Below are 22,247 nucleotides of genomic sequence, written 5' to 3'. Positions count from 1 at the left end.
TCCCAAGAAATCCTTCGTCATGCCGCGGGTTATTTCGCATAACCCATTTCCCCTTTACTAAAAACAATATATATGTAATAAATAATAATAATTTGATTAGTAAAAAGTTAGGAGCAAAATAAATAAGATAGAATACTTAAATGATCCTAATCCTTGGGATTGATTTGCTCCAGTTCAAACAATTTGTATGAAAATACGTGGCGATTAAAAAGAGTGGCGGAAAGTTTCTTGCCAGTTCTTCTTACCCGCTCTACGCCATTGACTTGCGAACTGGTAGTAAATGTAAATTTACAATTAATTTAACTTATTTCTGACAATTCATAAGTGTACTTGTTCACCTACATGAATAAAGATGTTTTGAGTTTGAGTTTAACAAAATTCTGTTACGGTGAAACATATGTACCAAACTGATGCTGCCTACAATTTATTAGAAATTCTACTCAGCCAGAAATAATTTTATTTTTTTACACAGGTCTTACATCTCAATGGCGTAGATGAGAACATGGCTAATGAAATAGAACATGTATTAGTAAATGGTAAGTCAGTTGTAATTTTTATCTTTATATTAAAAAAAAACGTTCTTCTATAAGTTATTGTTCTTTTTTAGTTCACAAATGTGTTTCCAAACAGCGCTGACTCATAGGGCAACAGCTTACTGTGTATAACTTATACATATATGCTAATGTTTATGACCTCAGGTGTCGGCACCTCAAAAGTTTAGTTTTGTAAGCTGATTATAAAAACAATTACACTTAAGTATGTTGTTGATGTCTAAATATGAAAATATTTCTTCGTTATAGAGACTGTATAACGAATTAATGTATAGGCTTCGTGTTGAACCAAACAAATGTAACTAGTTTTACGTTATAACGAATTACCTTATAATTACCTTACAAAGTTACACTGTATATCTTTTTTTCACGCAGAATTCGAGAAAGAGGAGATTCTCCGAAACGTCTTCCGTAAAGCGCGAAGACAAGCCAAGGACGAATTGTCGCGGCAGCTAAGCGAATTTCAACTGAAACGACAACTTGGACTTGCGACGCTCTACGGCCCAGATGATGATACTTTGCAGATGTGTGATGTGGATAAGACGCAGGTGAGTTTTCCCACATATTTTTTAATAGGGACCTTCAATAAAAGAGCGTACCAATATATATATTTTTTTTTTATTGAGAAAAAGCTTGCCAACGCTTGGCACACTGAGACATTGGTAAAAACAAACACAAAATATAATTTTTAATGTGACAAGCACTTATAGGCAAACATGACATACATATAGAGATCATAAAGAGATTATTAAACAAAACAAACATTACAAAAAAAACAATTATTTATCAAAGAAAAAATTCTAATTACAAAAAACTAAACAAAAATCCATTTTATACTGTTAGGTGAGCAACTATGTATATCCAGACCTGGCTCGTTTATAAGAATGCTTAATCTGGACATCGGTGAGCTTTGACCAATTCATGAAAGGATGGCAAAGAATTGCGAGCCGTCTAGTATTGCGTGTATCGGGAGCAGTATCATATAACAGCAGATGAGCGTACATTGAAAAATTAAACCGATTTCAAATAACTGTTATTATTACGTAACTACCTCATTTATACGTGTCCCGTCCAAGATGTGTGCATACCTCTATCTCAAAATCTATACAACCTTTTTTGATGTAACTTAATATTAATCATCTCGTTATAACTATTAGTTTCCCAGAAATTTCTGGATTCATATATTTAAGGATTTAAGCACACTTGCTTAGAAGCCAAAATAAATCATCATACTTAAATATTATCCAATTCCACAAGATCTAAAACATAGTGAAAAGTTTTTATAAATTGGGTAATAATCAATATAGGGCAAACATCTTAACATTTTGTATACTCTTTCTGTCAAACTACATAGAGAAAGAATTCATACGTTACAGAATATTTACAAAAGATTTTTAGATCATCTTTTCTTAGTATGATTAGAAATCGAGTTTGATAAATAAACAAATAAAATTGATATCCGTGTCTTAATTTAAAGTGAAAAGCATTTTTTAGATATTAAAACATTGTTTTTATTGTTATCTAAATAAAATAAGCCAAAATATTTTGTCGTAGTAGATTTTAATACCAATAATCCGCATATTGCTATAAATTCAATATTTTTATTACATTCTGTTTAATATACTATGTCTCAGACATCAGATAAGACATTTATGTATCAAAAACACAAAGAATTTCAGATATATTACTCCCTATAAGAGATATATTTTTGAAAATATATGTATACATTAGGTAAATGAATGTTTTTTTTTGTATAGGAGGTAGTGGTAGTAGAGCGTATAATGTGCAGTCGCCTCCGCGCCGTGTCGCAAGGTGGCGCCGCCGGCCCATGCGGGAATACGTCCACGGACGCGCACGCAACAGTGCTCGCTGCGTTGGTTGCCGCAGCGCTGTGTTTGCATTGCAGGTTAGTAGGAAAACTGGCTAGGGAGCGTGCTAGTATTATGTAACGAATTTTGGGGGGCGGGGGGAAGGGGTCCTCTTGTAAAACGTTACGATGCGGGGCGGGGATTGAATTACGCGTTATTGTTCATATTATTTTCGACTTTCCAGTACTTTACACCACATAATGGTAACTTTTAGGTATAAAGAGTCACTGGGTGGTCACGAAACGTTTTGGGTACAGAAAAACGTTACGGCGCGTTACATGGGGGGGTTGTCAAGAATCTCCAAAAATTGAGTGACGTAATACTTGAACGCTCCCCTATAGAAAATGTTGTGTAATTGTAAAATTAGAAAATCATTTATAAATAATGTTTTTTAATTATAATTTACCAAATATTATATTGTAATATAATATTGTAAATATAATATAAGTATACAATAAAAGCTGGACAACATCTACATAAATATTTTTTTAAATCTATTTAAATTCTATAGCTAATATTAAAAGTATGTACTATTCGTTTTTAGATTTTATTTAATTTAGGCACAGTAAATTAATTAACAATAAAGTAATGCTCTGCATGGAGATCATGAGGTTTCAGTTATTCGCATGACTTTAGAATGAAAGAAACACTATTAACATCATTGGCTAGAATTGAATTTTTTTTTTAATTATATGATTGGTTTTGTTAATTTTTAGGTAGTAGAAAAAAGTTAAACAAATTTGCTACTTTCTTTTACATAGTTTTATATTACTTATTGATCAACTTATGAAAATATTACATTAAATGAGGGATCTGGTAGTAATATATGTCGGAGCAATTATTTTTTAATAAACTTCAAAAGTAAATCAGTTCAAAATCGTTCATACAAATAGTTTATTTCATTTGTCAATATTTATAAATCCAATCGATAATAATTTTATAGATTTTATTATTATTAAGACTAATTTATTATAAATAATAAATTAAACACATTAAAAAACCTGTGGCGCCGTCGACTTTTTGGGGATGCAAGTTTCCTCACGATGTTTAGATTCACCGTACGAATGTTCAAGGCGCATTTATGTAAAGTTCAATTGTGTACAGCCGGAGATCGAACGTACGACCTCAGGTATGAGAGTCGCATCTTGAAAACTAAGCTAACACTTTTCTGTTGATGTGAAATTTGCCCTTATAGGTATCGTGTGCTAGGCTTTGAAGTCGATTATAAAATGGCGACAATTATAAACATTCTTAATTCAAATAATTTTACTGAAAAATTTCCACAACTAAGACGAATATTTCTGGAAGAGTAGTTTGTTGCTTATCATTAAATTTGTGCATTAGGAAACTCGTTTTGTAATTCAAAAAGTGATCAAGCATTTTCTACTGTTAGAGATTTTTACTTTTATCTTTTAGCTTACTGCCTCACTTAATATTATTAAAGATTATTTAAAAAGAAAATTAGACTGACTGACCTACATCATATACCCAAACACCGCTCCGACCAAAATACTATATCAATAATGTTAGTACCCAAAGGCGTGTTCTTATCGGAAGTTTACATTATGTTGATAAAATTTGCAATGACCTTTAAGCGTGTAGTCATACAGACGATAATCTATTTTTTTTAATAAATCTTAATTTTGACAAAGCTAATGATTGATTTAAACTAGTCGGCCGCGACATGACTACGTCGAAAGACGTACTTTAATTTCGTAGCAACAGTGTACAGAAATGTTTTAACACCGATATAAAACGAACGTATATAATATATCGTATAACAAGGAACAATAAATTAAAAAAAAATCGTAATATTTTTCAAATTAAGTTCTGCGGGTAAGAACTTTATAACTTCGCAAAAAGCGGGTTGGTTCAAAATTTGCAGCATCAAACGTCAATTCCTAATTTAAATGTCACAGACTGTCCCTTCAATTAATTCATATTTACGAGGAAAATTAATTTCGATTGTTTTCCTGTAAAATAACTCCGTGATTAATGACGCTTGATGTATCATCAATTCGCCTTGTGTTTTCTAGTTATATAATTATTCTTGTTCTAAAACGATTTGTGTTTTCTCGGTGTATAAATGTAATGTTTGTCGAAAAGTGTAGCAAATATGGTCAACGTTGAAATAAGTGAAGTGAACGCGAGAGAAATTAGGAAGCGATGGTGGCAATCACCGAAAGCCAAAAAGATTAAGAAAAATAAGTAAGATATGCCCTCCTTTTAAATGTACTCCTTCTGTATTGTAACTATTTGGGAATTAAATAAATCTTTTTTGCTTTCATTTAATAAAGTTGTTTATTAAAATTAACTTTGAGTTCTAGTATTTATGTGCGTATTAATTGGGTAATTCCCTATCGTTTCTAAAGTTTATCAATACTAATAACTACTAATACTTTGTAGTTCAAGTAAGTAATGTACTAATTCCATCATTCCGCTTTTTAAATTTAATTGAAGACAGTTGCAAATGTATGCTTGAATTGCTGCCTGCAGTGACAACACAAGTTACATTTTTGACTAATTCCTGTGGTCTTTAAACCTTGTATATCGAACGCGTTCCTGATTTCACTTGATCCGCATTGAGAACTCTTATCGAAGACAAAACTGCGATGTTGAACTTAGCTCCTACTTAACATTTTGATGTGATAATCTATAAATATAAAAATGAAACCCGTTTTCCGTTGTCACGACATAACATGAAAACGGCTTGACCGATTTGGCCAATTCTTTTTTTATAATATTCTTTGAAGTACGAGGATGGTTCTTACGGAGAGAAAAATTAAAAAAATTGAGTGAAAAAGTCTAAACACAACACTTTTCTATATTCCCATACATAATATTCGTAATAATACTTAAAAGTCAATTTGAACTTTAATACCATATCATAAAGTTCAAGTGTTAGTGGAGGGGTTCCGGGAAGGTAATTTTTTATTTTTTGACATAATGTATTTGTTGTCTTATCAACCTTCTTTTTTTATCTTAGCTAGACCGGTGTCCCGAATAGCAGAATAAGTATTTAAAAAAAAATAAAGAATCAACTGTTAGGCGGTACGATGTTCGCCTGGCCAGCTAGTAGATAATAATAATAAAAACTTTATTCATGGCAGAAATATGGTTGTGACAAAATTCATCTATCGCTAGTCCCCACACTGGGACTGTGTTGTGGGTTAAAATATTTAAATTATTCCGTGGTAAATAGTTTTTTTTAAGAAGCAATAGTTTTAGTCGCTTAAGTATGCGTGCATGTATGAGTATGTGAATGGGTGTGTGTGGGTATATTACACTCTATATATGAGAGTGTGTATATTACACTCTATATATGAGAGTGTGGTCTTGCCTCAGACTCATGCCAAAGTACGTAGTTGGAACCTTTACTAAATGTTTCGTAAATCGATGACGTCTTACAACACGGCGAAATAACTACTGTTGTATGTTTATTAGGCCAGCATCCGTAGCGGCTGCAGTGGGTGGGTCGCGTCCCTCCTTCCTACAACGAGACAAACTGTACAAGCAGCGACTAAAGCAGCTAGCGAAACAGCATCCACAGCCTGTGAGTATCGTAATTATATTATCTAAAGTTATATTAGATAATTTCTTTGAGTACACTTTTATTAGACAACAATTTTGTTTTTTTACGTTGTTTTTTGATCAGAAATATGATAGGGCGAAAATGTTGTATTCGTTTATTGTATAGGGGCTATTCGTATATGAGCCTATGAAAAAAAGCAAATAACAAATGATTTTCAGTTTTAAGTTTATATTGTACATATATAAAGCGGGTTTACAGATTGAATTGATTTAGTCAGAGTATAATTATCCAAGGTTTTTTTAAACTAATTGGTATCTCACGTCTTGAAAGCTGTCAAATATGTCAAACTTCATACCGAAAAAATAGTTTGACAGCTCTAAAGCTATATTTAAGTTTGATGTTTCCTTTCGGAACCTAAGAGTTTAATAAAAATTGCTGTTTTTCAGTGACAATATTATTTTAATTTTCTTTCGTTTCTTTCAGTTCATAGTGCGAGGCCACCATTTGCAGTTGCGCGCTTTAACATCAGTTGCCCACTGCCATCACTGTGATATGACTATAGGCGGTCTGGCACCACAAGCTGTTGTATGCACAGGTTAGAATACAATGTTTCCATTCAAATTTAATTCCGTTAACTCCAAATATGTCAAAACGGTAATTCATAGATTTTTACAAATATCTAAATAAGGTTTTTATTTGGAAAGAATCTCTCGTCTATGGCTCAAGTCCTACTCGGAGTAACTGGACTTTTAGTTATTTTTAATTTACTATACAAGAAACATTTTGGGTCGCAGAGCCAGCAGACGGTGTGATAAATTTACTATACAAAAGTTTAGAAGATATGAAATGAGATGGATGGTTACAAAGAATATATGTTAGTACTTTTGTTTTTAGGATCGCCTACGTATCGTTTCTTCACATTTGCATATAATAGATTATTATTATTCTATTACCTTCTGTGCTCGAGGATTTTTAACTGTGTATAATTCGACAATGTCTAATTGTTGTAATAGGAAATGTAAAAATTATATATAAACATTAATAAATAAATAAATAAAATTTATTTGCCTTAACATAGAAAAAATATATATTACGCGTATAGGTTTGTAGCGGGTAGTTAATATCGTATACCTATGTTTAATAATTTCAAGACAACGACGCCGTACCATAAATAAACTATGTTAGAAATGTTATATTTATTTATATTTATCGTAATTTTGACAGACTGCAAACTCAGATTACACCGAGAATGCGTTCGTAAAGTGGAGGAGACATGTTGTCTCGATGGAGAACACCACAACAATCGGATATCACGATTTATGGAGAGAATACATCCTAACAATATGCCAAGTAAGATTAATATTTTTGTTCTCGCAAGGTTACGGAATTGTATATTTCTTGTTAACATATAATATATAGAATTTTACTTTACCGTACGATGAAGGAAAACATCGTAAGGAAACCAACATAATTAAATACCATGGATTGGTATATAAAATTTGTAAAAAAAAATTCAATTCCTGGAAAAAACTAACAGAAATTTGTACTAGAAATATGTTTAAATTGTTGTATTTAATATAAATTTCGATATTGCTTATACTTTAGAATCTGAACTTGTAACTTAGCCTTTTTTTATAAAACCGGTGTTTTCATAACATTACAACCAAAAATTATCGCATATTACATGCTATAAATTTTATAATAATAGTATTGTCTTTGATTTACATAACCTTTACACATTTAAAGAAAAACGCTTTTTACCGGATTAAAGTTATGTATTATTATTATAAATTTACAACTATTTGACATAATTTTAAATTTATCCGACGTTTCGCGTGCTTTACAGCGTGCGTGGTCACGGTGACTGAAGACAAAAGATGTTGAATGTCAAAAGGTATCACAGCTGCAGAGAAAGTTGCCTTATCTTTACGCTGTAAAGCACGCGAAACGTCGGATAAATTTAAAATTATGTCAAATAGTTGTAAATTTATAATAATAATACATAACTTTAATCCGGTAAAAAGCGTTTTTCTTTTATAATAATGTTTATTTCAGGTCAAGACTCAAGCGATAGGAAATCTCGAAAATCTTCTGGAACGGCGAACTTTCTTAACAGTTAGTGCATTGTTTTTATACAGATTTGAAAATATCCTAGAGTTATCTTCTATAAATTACCTTAAATTGTGGTTTTGTTTCACTTTAATTGTGACGCATGTAAACGCTTTTAATAAACTTGCTATAAAAACTGAACCATTCACCTAATTAAACGTAGTGATCCGTGATAGTAGGTCAAAAAAAACGTTTAAAGACGCCTATCGCCTGGTGTATATAATCGAATTAATTCGTGCAGAATGTCTCTGGAGGATGCCCATTGGGGGAGACTCCACACACATCACTTATGATTTGTAAAAACACACTCTAAGTGATGGACTTGTTTTTTTTGTAGTGGAACGCAGTTTTCGGAAGATGGAAGATGAGCCCACCTGGGAACAGACCCTCACGCCTACTCACAATCAAGGTCAGTCTAGGTCTTATTTAATAACTATAATTGAAGGTTTTTATTTCAGCATTTAGTTTTAAGTACATACGTTTAAGGAAATACGATATTTTTTTTATATTTATAAATAAGTCAATGACTTCAATAGCTTAAGGTACCTATGATAAAAAAAATTTTTTTAGGTAACCATGATTATGTATAGTAATTGTAATTACATAATTTTACCAGATTTTAAGTTTCTAGACGCTTTATTTTGTACATAAAGTGTTATAAAGTCAGTTATATAATATTTCTATGCTTACATATAAGGAATATATTGTTGCCTATAGCCAGGCATAAGAGTTGGCCAAGTGGCTTCAGCGTGCTACTCTCATACCTGAGGTAGTTGGTCCGATTTTCATTGATTTTCCGATTTAATTAGGCTGTATCAATTGTCTTTCTGTCTATATGCGCATATCACACTCGCTCGTAAAAGAGGAAAGTGGCATGTCCCAAATAAAAACATGTGTCAGACAGATGACTAATCACTTATCAATTTGTCCATGGGCGACGGTATCACTTAACATCAGGTGAGCCTCCTATAAAAAACAAACTATGAAATACAAATATGGTCACTGACGTATACGACAAAGTCAAGTTGACATTCCGATACATTATCAATTTACGTACGCCCTTCCTAATGTAAATATGAATGACATTGTTGGGAGACATCCAGTGTTGCTATATCCGCGCCGACCGGAATACCTTGACCTTTGCGATATTTATTTTCGTTAGAATAATTGATGTGTTATTAATAGTGTTCGAATATTTGGACAAATACAGCTAAACATGGTTTTGTTACACGAAAGTGATAACGAAGTACTAAAAGTGTAAATAATTATCTGATAACTAAAGGTTTAAAGAGGCTGAAGCTTTTAAAGTCTCAATATTCAAAATACTATCGTAATTTCTACGAGTCGTATGTCGATTTGTTTTATTTATTTGCTTAATGGTATTCATACAGCTACTTACTACAAGTACTATACAATATTCAAAAAATTACACTATACACAAGAGCCAAAAATGGAATACACATTTAAACATACACAAAGCACAGTTACACCTATACAAATACAAAAAATACAAAAAAATTACCAAGAATATATGTATGTAAATTCTAAATTCTAAGATTCATAGTTCATTACAACATATTTAGTATAAAGGAGGAATAACAAAGCCATTCTATCTAATAAAGGATACTAGAGTTTTTATATAATTTCTTAAGCATTTTTTAGATACATTAAATATTTCTATTTGCTGGTAATTTCTGTTATAATATAAAGGTATACGATGCATGACTGAGTTACGTAAATAGTTTGAATTAAACCGAGGAATTTTAAATAGTTTTGTGAGGTTAATTTGTTAATTTATTTATTTAAAAAACCTTACAGCTTACTAATATATACGAAGTAGTTGTTAAATAAAAGCGAAAATTAAAAGGTTTATAGACCAAACAATCATATTACAGAGAGAACTGTAGGGCGTGTGTGTGACTAAAAAGTGTGTTTGAACCAGGTATGTTTGAATACACATTAGCTTAAATCCGAAAACCAAATTAAAATGACCAACTATTGAAAGTGACTCGTAGTCGTCAGTCGGTATAAATAGATTTTTTAATTGTTCTTTGAGTGTTTCCCGCCGGTTGTTTCTATGCTCACTAGATGTTTTTGTAGAAGTAAGGTATTTGCTGTTATCGGCTTTTGAATGTTGAAACTGTATATACATTTTCATTTTACTGGAAATGTTTTACCATTTAATTAGTACATAAATCTATATATTGTTTAAAATTATTGATTTGACATACCTTATATCATTAACTTATACAAAAAAATAAGTTTTGCACCGGCACAATTTCTATTTTTATGATATTTGTGCAATATAGTATGCTTCACTATAAAACATACGACATATTTCATATTTTCCGTAGCTTATTTTAATTTTGTTAGCACTAGAATAGATCACAACAAATAGTTTTATGCAATTAAAGTAATATGTTTGGTGTTTTAGAAACAATAATAAAAACATGTTCAACTCGAACTCGAACATCGAAAGTTGTAAGCTCGCGTAAGCTCCTGAAAGTTTCAGAAATTCAGACTGAAAGTAGTAGACGCGGGGTTCGCGCGCCGAGCGGTCGGCTGTGTTACGTGTCAGGTTGTATTACGTTATTTGTGTAGGTTTAAGTTCTGTTCATCCAGTATTTGTATGATTTTTATTTGGAAATAACGGGCGTGTTCTGATTTTCACCTATTTTTTTATGCATATTCGTGCATTATTTAAACTTGTTTTCATATATCGTGTCTTACTTTGTATTTTAATGCTTATCGCAATTAAGTGAATTTAAGTTAAATAATATTATTATATTTACTTGACCTAACACCTTGACATAAACATTAAATATATGGATATAGGAATCATAAATTACACTAAGCTACTAACAGACAGGGAATCCCATTTACAGGCCATGTCTGGGATAGATTTCTTTACCGTCTTAAATACATCTAATATACCTATAAAATTCTCGTGTCGCGGTGTTTGTGGTTAAACTCCTCCGAAACGGCTTGACCGATTCTCATGAAATTTTGTGTGCATATTGTGTATAACTGAGAATCGGACAACATCTATTTTTCATCCCCCTAAATGTGAAGGGTAGTCCACCCCAAAAATTTTTTTTTAAATTTTTTGATAAAACAAATTATTGTTATTTTTTTATGATACAGCATTAAAAATACATACAAAACCTAATTTTCACCCCTCTACGATCAACCAGCCAACCTAAAAAATAGTTTTATTATAAATGATATACATGGCAAAACGACGTTTGCCGGATCAGCTAGTATTTATATATAAACAAAAGACCCGCCCAGGCTTCGGACGGACAACCGTAAGCCGTAAACCTTGAAAAAATATGTTCACAATTACAGAAAAAGAAAAGTGGTTTGTAGGTATTTCCGTGCAATTTTTCCATTTTTTTCTTCATGAAAACCTAAAAATAAAAAATAAAATTTAACAACTGTTGTCCAGCCGACTATAAATTACTCTTAAATATAAGTTAGTTTATGAAATATCTTACTTAGGCTAAATATTACAATATTAGTCTAGTCTTGTCTGCTTAAGTATGAAAGACGTTGATTTATTGTCAAATTGTGTTTAATAAGCGGCATTTTATTCAAAACACGACTTCAATGCAATTAGGTGTAAATTGGCTTCCAGACTTTGTAGCTATTATAGAGTATTACTGTTAATAAAGTAGAATATTTAAATGATGACAATACATGTGTTTGTATTAATTAAATTGAAATTATAAGTGATGATTTATTACGCCGTGTATTAAATAAATAATACGCATATATTTTATTTCCACAAATAAGGTATCGATTTCTAAAGAAAGAGTATACTCGAGCGATTGAGCGATTCTTAAGGCAATTTTTGCCCGCACCACTACTATGTGGAACCAGCTGCCCACTGAAGTATTTCCGAACCAATTCGACTTAGGGTCCTTCAGGAACGAGCGTACCAATTCTTAAAAGGCCGGCAGCGCGCTTGTAAGCTTTCTGGCAGTGCAAGTGTCCATGGGCGGCCGTATCACTTAACAGGTGAGCCTCCTGCCCGTCTGCCTCCAGTAACATAAAAAAAATACTTCTACTTAAGCCGGCAACGCACCCACGAAACTGGGTGTCCATCGGCTGTGATGACTGGCCTTTTTGGGCGCCCCGTAGGATCCCTATCCAATAAAAATAAATCGATTATAGCTGGAGAGCAATCCAATCCACTTAATTACGACAAAGCTACTACTAAACCCAAATTGAGGCTTCTCACTAGATATTTCCTATTGGAGTGTTTTGATGTCATTGGAGGAACTTTAAGTTAACATACCGTAGAGCAGAGAACAAATTACACTCGTTAAATATTATAATTAGCGTATTACTCACGTTTGTCTGTGACTACGTTCATTGACGTCCGGAAAGCGGTGTATCAGTATTTATAGGCGTCGCCGCGGGCCCACTACTCTATTCCAACGCTTTGTTTGGTTTTTCCTAGTATGATGCATATTGGTAACAAGAAGTACAGTAGAAAAGGTTAATGATCTTAATTGACGGCTCATTGGTCTAGTGGATAGTACCCCTGACTGCGAATCCATGGGTCCCGGGTTCGATCCTCGGCTGAGACAAACATCGATATGATGAGCATTTGGTGTTGTGCTTAGGTCTTGGGTGTTTAAATATGTATTTATATGTCTATCTATCTATAATATGTATGTATATCCGTTGCCTAGTACTCATAACACAAGCTTCACTAGCTTAGCATGGGACTAAGTCAATTGGTGTGAATTGTCCAATCATAAAAATAAAAAAAAATCTCACAGAATCAAAATAATTCAGTCCTAGGAATTAAATATCTTTAAAAACCGACCTATAAGCCTATCCTAGCTAGCTGTATAGCGATCTGTTCTTGTCACTATAACAAAATTTCTAATAATTTTTTGGTGTTAATGTTCACCTATTATTACAAAAAATCTTGTATTTTTTATGTACCATTGTATCAATACCGAGCGTTGGCAAGTTTTTGTAAATACAAAATAATAAAATAGAAAGCCTATTATTATAAATCAGATCGTAACTGTCTGACATGTATAGGTATAGATTCTGGGCCTTTTTGTGCCTAACAAATCTTACAAGTTTGGATATATAAAACTATATACAATATGTTGTATATTGAAAACGTGATACAATATAAATGCACCCGGTTTAAGCAATCAGTGTTGCAGCTTTCCAATTGAGTGAAATAGTTCAATTATCTTTATAGTCTTACTATTGTCTGCGATGACACACTGCACTAGTACATAGCTATTTGTTTCATACGTAATGCATTGCTTCGCTTTAAGTGACTTGTATGGATGACGGCTTAAATAAAATATCCATTCTCAACGCTAAATGTCTTAAGTAGAATAAAAAAAGTTAGTTATAATGTCAATCTTTAGTATTCTTTTGTCGCTACATTCATCGTCTTATTTTATTTTGCTTTCTTTCTATCAATTCTGATTCAGGATTTATTACACTTTACAAGCGCTTTGAGTGAACTTTTTGTTGACAAACAAACTCGTAAACTTAACGCGAAATTTTTGGTATGCGAAGCGAGCTGTCTATTACTTTAATTACTTTAGGTATGGGAGTGGCGACCCTTCTCAAGGGTACGGCGTATAGGGTATAACGCCAAGAAAACAGCGGCTTATATCCGATATAGCGATTTGTATCGTTTATGACGCTTTGTATGTTCATCAATCGTTGGTGGAAAAATGTTTAATTTTAACGAAATAATCTTATTAATGATGTTTCACTGCGTAACAGTTAATCTCAAAAAAGTGTTGTAAAAAAATATAGATAGGCGTTATACATATTTAAAAATGTATTTGATACTAATATAAATGTTATGTAAAAGTAATATTCTATGCCGTATTCTACCAAAGTGAGCAAAAAATCACATACTTTGATCGTGTTTTTACTGGAGTTATTTGTTCTGTCTTGCGTCATCCAGCTCCTACTCTGTTTGATCGACTTTATACTCAAAACAATGGATTTTATGTCCATCGGACGTTAACGATGACGTGGTGTGAAAAAATCTTAATCACCACTGTTTTACTATGTTTAATATTGTTTAAACAATGTTGAAATATTACTTTCTTCGTTACTAAACTTCGGTAGTGGCCAGTTTATAAATCAGCTTCAAGCAAAACCGACAACACGGGATACTTTGCAAACTGCTGGTGCTGAGGATTATAGTATACTCATTTAATTTGGTTCTCAAAATAGATTAACGCCTAGTAACGAAAAGCGAAATCCTAGTCATTGCTACGAGTCGTATATTTTTGCTACATTTTGACAGCCTTTTTTATGCGGATATTGTTAGTGAGATTTCTGAAACAATTGAATTCCTTTTTACTTGTACACTCTGGTTATATTACTTAAGCTGAATTCTTCATTAATCCTCTTGATTGCTTGATTATGTTAGCCATCGGTCCCCTCTCGGCCTTTTAAATCGTGAATCTTGTTTACTAATTTGCCACGAATGATTTGTTATGTGTATAATTAGCGCGTACAATTTTATCTGTCTGACAGTGGTATCTCATCCTGCCGATATGTTCGCTGACATTTCACCCAAATGTCAGCGGGTTTTCTGGAATAACTATATTACTGTTAATCAAATCATAGACGTAAATGTTCTAATAATTATCTGCGTATCACAAAGTATAGAACAGAAACTTATATTTATAGCAAATTGTGTAAACTGACTTAATAAAATTACAATGATCATTTTTCAAGATATATTATAATCACATATTTAAATACCTCGTTGAAAGTCATAGCTTTCTGGATTTCTTTTTTTAAATTCCAATATTGATATACCTAACTATAGCAGATACTTTCCAAATATGTAATCTCATAAAATATATAACATCATTTTGTATTAAACAGCTGTAACAAATTTATTTAATAATATGGTTTATTTTTGAAATACCGACAAAATTAATAGACAATTTCTCGAACAATACAAACAATTAGATGGTCTGAAGTGTCCTATTTGCTCTCAGGCGAAGCGCGGGTAATGTGAAAGCTGGTACAGATACGAATTTAATACTTGTAGGGCCCCAGGAGTTTCAGTTGGATAGACAATATAAAAATATGAAAATTATCCTTATCTCGATATTTTATTGTCCTTAAATTAAAATATAGTAATAAATTCCCCGGGTCTGAAACTAAAATCTATTACATAATTTTCTCTTATTAACGACTTAAAATTAATTATTTTGCCAATTTATTTTCAAAACCAGGCTTATTAAAAGTAATTTTTAATGCAATGACACATGTACTGAAGAGTTATTAGTGAGTTTGCACTCATATGGAAGTCAATATACTAAGTCTAAAAACGTAAATATAATTATTGTGATATAAATTATATGTAAATGGTTCCCTCTCGACGATAGACCTTTATATAGGTATTTAAATTAGATATGTTGTCAACAAAGGCCCTGATTAAAATCCGCTCCTGTTTATTAGACTCGCTAGTAGGATGTCGTAGCGGAAACGATAATAGAGCAATAGAAAACAGTCTGGGTCAAGGTTTTCACTGGAATGAGACGGTTCCTTGCTGATTTTGTTTTTTCCTTTGCGGTTCGTTTCATCAGTGCATTTACACGTGTCTTACTTGAAAGAAGTAAATTAGGTCCTTACATGTGACGTTTTCTCGTACTGACCACTTTGACCTCAAATATTCGGTTAGGAATTCCAAATTCAATTTTTTACACCTATTTACTCGTAAATTTGTTTTTCGAAGACCATGATTAATTTCATTGAAGCCGTTTTTTTTCTTTGCGTCACTCTATTTATAAAATGGAAAACATTATTTACGAATAAGAGTTCCACCGTGGCACCAGTGCTGCAGAAGCGGTTAGAAGGTTTAATTATGTCTATGGCGACGAATCTAATATTTTTATTGTCCTATCTTTGACTAAATAGGTGATCCATAAAGTTAATTTTCTTGGATTGGGAGATGGCGAAGGTCAGGGGCTAATTTAATTCTGTCATATATTTAAAAAAACCTCCCAGACACAAAGAAGGCGGATATTTGTCTTTGATAATATTTTTACACGCAGCCGTAATTCTATGTAAAAAGAAAATATGAAAGAAAACGCTCCCGGCTAATCTTTATCTTAAGAGTCAGATAATTGCTTACTTAAAAATAACATCACTCGGTCTTTTAATAATATATATTATATATATACATTATATGTACTTTCGTTATCCCTAAGGCTGGAAGTCTAAAGCTCGAATCATGTGCTGGTGCACAATTTTCCAAGCGACTCCCGATGATCGCGTGAATTTTATCGCTTCGGTATTTTTTTTTAATAGAGGAATGTCCATAACCATTGGATGGTGTTCCATAATCTTCACGAAATGGTTAAAATATATAAGTTGGTAAACTGGTAACTGTTTTCATGTTATATGTGATAGTTAAAAAAACTTCGTTCATCACTTAGTAATTTTTGTTAACAGCATTTATGGTTTTATTATTCAAACGATTAAAGCGTTCTTTTCAAAGCCCTAGTCTGATTGTTTTTGGCAACTTCATCATAATTCGTTCAATACGTAGGGAAAATGGTTACTATCAGTAGGGACCTCGTAGAAAATCGTCGAAATTTATTAAAGACAACACATCCACACAACTAAAAATAATGTACGAGAGAAAGATATTTTTATTTGCTATTTTCTTAAAGTACGTTAGCGTTATTGAGTTTGTTCAAATGTTATACAGTTTAAAAGAAGCTCTAGCTTACATTGTCCGGTGATAGGATAAAACTCGATAAAACCAATGGAGATCAGCGTGTCAAGGTCTGTTTGGTACGTGAGAGATTGGGTAATGCTTTTGTCTCGAACGAGGGAGAAAATAGCTTTCTGTGTACGCCGATCAGCTATTTCTTATCATTTTTCGTCTGGGATGTTTAATCGTTTTTTCTGTTACAAGGTGTTAATGCAGTGTATTTTTTAAAATAAGTAAACCAATTATAATTATTTTTGTAAGATCCATGCTAACTTCTCATCGTCTCGGTAACTCAGTAAACATTACATTATGGGTAAGAAATCTAAGATTGGAATAATCGTGCAAATTGTCACAGCCCACAGGATTTCAGTTCAGAATATAAGGTTCTGTTATTATTTGTCTATTCATGCAAAAAAACAATAAATTTGTTTCAATTAGACTTTGCAATAATTTTGACATACTCAATAACTTTTTAAATATGTCTTGTACTCACTGTAATACTCTGATCTTTAGAAATGTTAAGTGTAAGCAGAACTATATTAATTGTACTAAAGACTATACTCTTTAGTACAACTATAGTTTTGGCTATAATAACATACATAACACGTAATATTTATCATTATGTATTGAATACTATCCCCTTGGTTTTTTTTTAAACAGGATTATACTGCGGTATCTATGACCTTTGAGCCAGGAGTCAAAGAGGGACGCGCTTGTTTGAGAGTACTCAATTAAAAGTTTCTAACAAAAAGACTGTTTAATGAACTGTTGAAAAGAAGTAGGACAATTTAAAATGCCCTTTGTCCTTATTCTATTGTAGGTACTTTTGGTGATTTTAAATTTTCACCTCAAGCCAGAGTTTGTTATTGTCAAACAAGTTGATATGCTAAACAATAATTGAAATATATAGACTTTACATATTACCTTAAGCTACTAACAAAAAAATAACTTACATTCATCTATCAGTCTCCTCAAACCTATCACATATATAGATCTGATGCAGAACTGAGAAATCGGTTATGTAGCGAGATGATAAGCGGAATTGATGTCTGCTAGCGGAGCATTCGTGAGCTCCATTCAGACAGCAGGTCTGAATGGAGGCCTCCGGTATCTGAAATACTTTTCAGGAACATACAGTTTAAGCAATTTCGGAAGTTCCCATGCAGTCTGTTCTACCCCTCAAAACATTTTGTGGAAAGTAGATTGCCGATTGCTCTCTCCGTTTTACTTGTATTTTAACATATATTGTTATTATAATTTTTATCTTTAATAACTTATGATAACACAATGTTTCTCTTGAAAGCTTTGTAAAAGTTTTGCAGGTTCAAATAAGTTCAAACTCTATTGGAGATGAAAATCTCTTTCAAGTAAAACCTTGTTATATAATATTATATAGATTTAAAATGAGGCGTTATTAAATTACAAACCCTTACTGTGTATCGACTTGTGTGATAGATCAACAGTGAATCACATCTGCAGTTTTACTTGTCGTGGTTAACAACTAATCTTCACTTCTACCTCTTCTAAACTACCTCTGTAACAAATATTTATGTATAAAATCTTTCAGCGGTGTTGGTTGGTGTAATGGTAAAGGCTACAACAACTTTATCTTGTACCATATTAGACGTATCTTATTAAATAAATAGTATAAAACAATTCGATACGCCATCATGTAATATCTACGCTAGCTTTAGGCAGTTTATTTCAGTTATAAAACGAGTACTTTCAGTTTCTCTTTGAAACACTTCGCAATGCTTCGCTTTAGTTTAAATGGTTTGCTTAAGTCTTATTATTATATTTTATAGTATTATTTACTGTATTTATGTACAAATTATTAGTTCACGTAATGAGAGAAAGAAGAATAAAAGAGAGGAAGAAGAAAACGAGAGACATAACGTTGATAATGATTCACTAAACCGAAATCAATTTGGAGCATTCAATATTGTCACAGAGTTTCTGATTTTATGTTTATTGATTTAATAAGTGCAGGTCGCTGTGCATTTCGTGCCTAGGCGCCACGGCGTCTACGGAGGGATGTAGGCTTTAGGGTGAGGGGAACGAATACTTGCTGATGTTTGTATACCGATTGATAGGATATGATTTTTTTTTTACAAAAAGCTTCTAAAGCTAGGGTTCGGGGAATTAAAATTGTACACAACACACGTGAACCACTTAATGTAAAGAAAATTAAAAATAAAACAATATCTATTACATATCGCAACATGTGCATCTGTTTAAACGTTAATGAAATAGAACAAGATAGATCTAATAGCTTACATTAAAATGCAATAAATCATATAACGGTTGCATCGGGTTATGTGAAATATAAATAGTGGCTCGTGTCTCTCGCATGGGGAGCACCGTGGATGGATAGCATAAAAATGTTTAAATATTTGTAATACCATTTTTGTAGTTAGTAGTCATCTCATATTATATTTATTTCGTTGTTAACTACAAATTATAATTAAATAATAAGTAGGCGGGCGGCCCTATCACTATTAAGAAAAATTAAATAATGCAAAGCTACAAATTACATATGGAGGCATGAGTTAAAGATACAATCTCTTGTCTGGAGTACTATAATATGTTGAACTTCTTACAGACAATGGCTACACATTTAGATATAAGATTTTATTATTATACATATTCCAATGGCGCTATAACCATTTAGGTCTGGGTCTCAGACTTTTGTATCTGTTTCGTGATCTTAACCTTCTGTCCCTGACACTCACCGTAGACTTTTTTGAGTCTTAAGGCATGCCGGTGTCCTCACAATGTTTTCCTTCGCTGTACGAGGGAGTGTTAAATGGGCACATAGACATAAAGCCTATTGGTGCACAGCCGGGGATTGAATCTACGAACTCAGAGATGCGAGCGAAACGCACGTTGAAGCCACTAGACCAACACTGCTTTTTTTTATTATGCACGATTTCACGTTTACGTATCACCCAACATGTCAGTTAAAGCGTAAATATACATATTTGTAGCTAACGGTACGTTTAATATTGCATCGGCCAACTGTTCGTTTCGTTTATAGAACTAAGTTCCGGTATCGATCTACAAATACTATTTCAGAATTCACTGTAATCACCCCCTGTCTCCTGTAGGGCTGCCTGACGAAACTAATTTTTTATAACAGTATAACTATGAACTAGTTTACGTGTATGGTATTGTTGGCACATGTTCTTTTATCTGGATAGATGCAGTTTTATACGCCAAGTAATACATAATAGACAAACTACGTGTTGTCAACCCTAACTAAATGTCTACCGAATAGTTCAGATGCGATGATTATTTTGATTTATTACCTGATAAACAGATGGTTTTATTACTATCAAAAGAAATGGAGCAATTGTTTGTAGTATCACACTCTTGGCTTACAAGATTTTTATTTATGTATATATATTAAATGTCCAAGCTCGTCACGTTGTTGATGAATTGCGGTATAGTTTCCGGGAAGTTAGCTAGTCCCAATAGACTAGTAGAAGTAGTTTTTCGTTTGTTTCCTTATTACTGGAAACAATTGTTAAACCTTTCTTATGTCTTGTCTTTTTCATTGTTATAAATATTTGTATTTATCGTCTTCTTATTTGGATTTCGTGTCTGCTGTTTAATGATAAATAAATAATTATGCGCATGCGCTTTAACCCTTTAATAACATTTAGGCATCAACCCTAAGGTTTTTACTTGTATTGACAAGCCTATGTAAATATATTTTTGAGTGTGTCTTTGAATCTACAGAAGTTCGAAATTGTGCTAATGGTAGCATCTAGATCTGGAAAATCAAATGTAGACTGCGCAAATCTATGACATTTTTTTACGTTTCAAAACACAAATAGAAATTATTTTTCTTACGTTTAATATTACAATAGATTTGAATGTGTATAGCCAACGAACTCAAAAGTTACAACATGAGTAACTTTTTTTCAAAACATATTAATAATATAATACCAGGCGACATACAGGAGGGTTTAAAATAATTACAAGAATACAATTATTAATAATTGTTTTATTCTTTCATTTGATAATTCTACTGATTCTTAACTTCAAGTATAGTATTGATTTTTTAATTCTATAATACAGTTATCGGGAAGAAAAAGGCACATTTTCCTTAAATTAATTTGCAGACTTGGTAAAATACATATAACTGTATACGGCCCCAAATATAATACTTAGGATAAGACCAATATATCTTATATGGGTCAGGTCCTTTAAGTGGAATGCGATGCGCGTGCATTTCGTTATCAGTATGGAACAGCGCCAAGCGGTCAAGGTCATCGGCCACCACTTGACACCAAAACATTTGCTTGAGATATGGGAAATCTGTTATATTTGTAAATATTTCAACTACCACTGAAACGCAAGAGATCGAATGACTAGATTCTTTATTAATATCTATATATAAGTATGTATAGTTTTCTGATAGTAGTGTTGCCCTAATGACTTCAGCGTGCCACTCTCATTCCTGAGGTCGTAGGTTGGATCCCCGGCTGTGCAACAATGGACTTTCTTTCTATGTGCGCATTTTAACATTCGCTCGAACGGTAAAGGAAAACATCGTGAGGAAACCGGCTTGCCTTAGATATAAAAACTCGACGGCATTTGTCAGGCACAAGAGTCTGATCATCTACATGCTTTTTAGATTTAGAAATAAACTTGAAACAGATACAGAAATCTGAGGTCCAGACCTAAAAAGGTTGTAGCGCCACTGATTTTTATTTTATTGATTAAATACACTTATTTGCACAGTATCCAACGCTAGCTCTATTATGCGTTTAAAGTATAAAATATCTAGCAAAAAAGTTATTTGTATGAAAAATCTTAGTTTTTCCCGTAAACCACTACAGGCGCTATAAATAACTATTAATCGCTAACAATAATTTACTGAGGGTAGCCTTGAACATTATGGCTCCTTTTACATTATGCATTACGCTCTACCCAATAATATAACTAGTGTAAATAATTGAAAATTTGTATATATTTCGGTACATGTTAAGTGTAATGATTAATGCGTGTGTCCCCTTACACGAGAAAAATAACAATGTGAAGGAAACGACCTGGTGTCTGGACGTGCGCCAACCAGCTGATTCACTCCGCGCGGAACAGTTTTATAAAGTTTTACTTATGTATAATATGGACTTTAGAACAACAAAATGGCCATCTTGAGTTTCTTCATTTTAGATATTAATTAAATAAATTTGTAGATTTTTTATCCCAGTTTATTTGAAACAAGCAACACTCGAAACTGTAACTTAATAAAAACAGCAGGTAACGTCGTGAACAACGATAATATATGATGTCTCAAGTTGACTATAATTCTTCATCTATTGCTGTACGTGAACAATAAAACGCGGGAAACATCCCGCTCCTCTGGCGATCGGCCAAAGGTCTATGTACATTCGTGCACGAAACAATCTATATATATAAAAGAAAGTCGTGTTTGTTAC

At 32.5% G+C, this 22,247-nt stretch overlaps 1 protein-coding gene across 2 annotated transcripts in view; it reads left to right on the top strand.

Annotated features, from left to right (window-relative positions):
• LOC125055470 (rho guanine nucleotide exchange factor 11) overlaps window positions 1-22,247 on the top strand; it is a 137,465-nt gene that overhangs the window by 32,971 nt on the left and 82,247 nt on the right. For both annotated transcript variants that reach the window (XM_047657933.1, XM_047657932.1), the window contains exons 14-21: window positions 473-536; window positions 927-1,099; window positions 2,309-2,457; window positions 5,864-5,972; window positions 6,435-6,546; window positions 7,176-7,301; window positions 8,007-8,066; window positions 8,398-8,469. In XM_047657933.1, the coding sequence (XP_047513889.1) occupies window positions 473-536; window positions 927-1,099; window positions 2,309-2,457; window positions 5,864-5,972; window positions 6,435-6,546; window positions 7,176-7,301; window positions 8,007-8,066; window positions 8,398-8,469 (865 nt within the window). The remainder of the gene's footprint in view (window positions 1-472; window positions 537-926; window positions 1,100-2,308; window positions 2,458-5,863; window positions 5,973-6,434; window positions 6,547-7,175; window positions 7,302-8,006; window positions 8,067-8,397; window positions 8,470-22,247) is intronic.

This window comes from Pieris napi, chromosome 13 (assembly GCF_905475465.1).
Source record: "Pieris napi chromosome 13, ilPieNapi1.2, whole genome shotgun sequence".
NCBI lineage: Eukaryota > Metazoa > Arthropoda > Insecta > Lepidoptera > Pieridae > Pieris > Pieris napi.
Note: the sequence above shows the minus strand (reverse complement) of the source record. Positions and strands in the feature narration are given on the sequence as shown.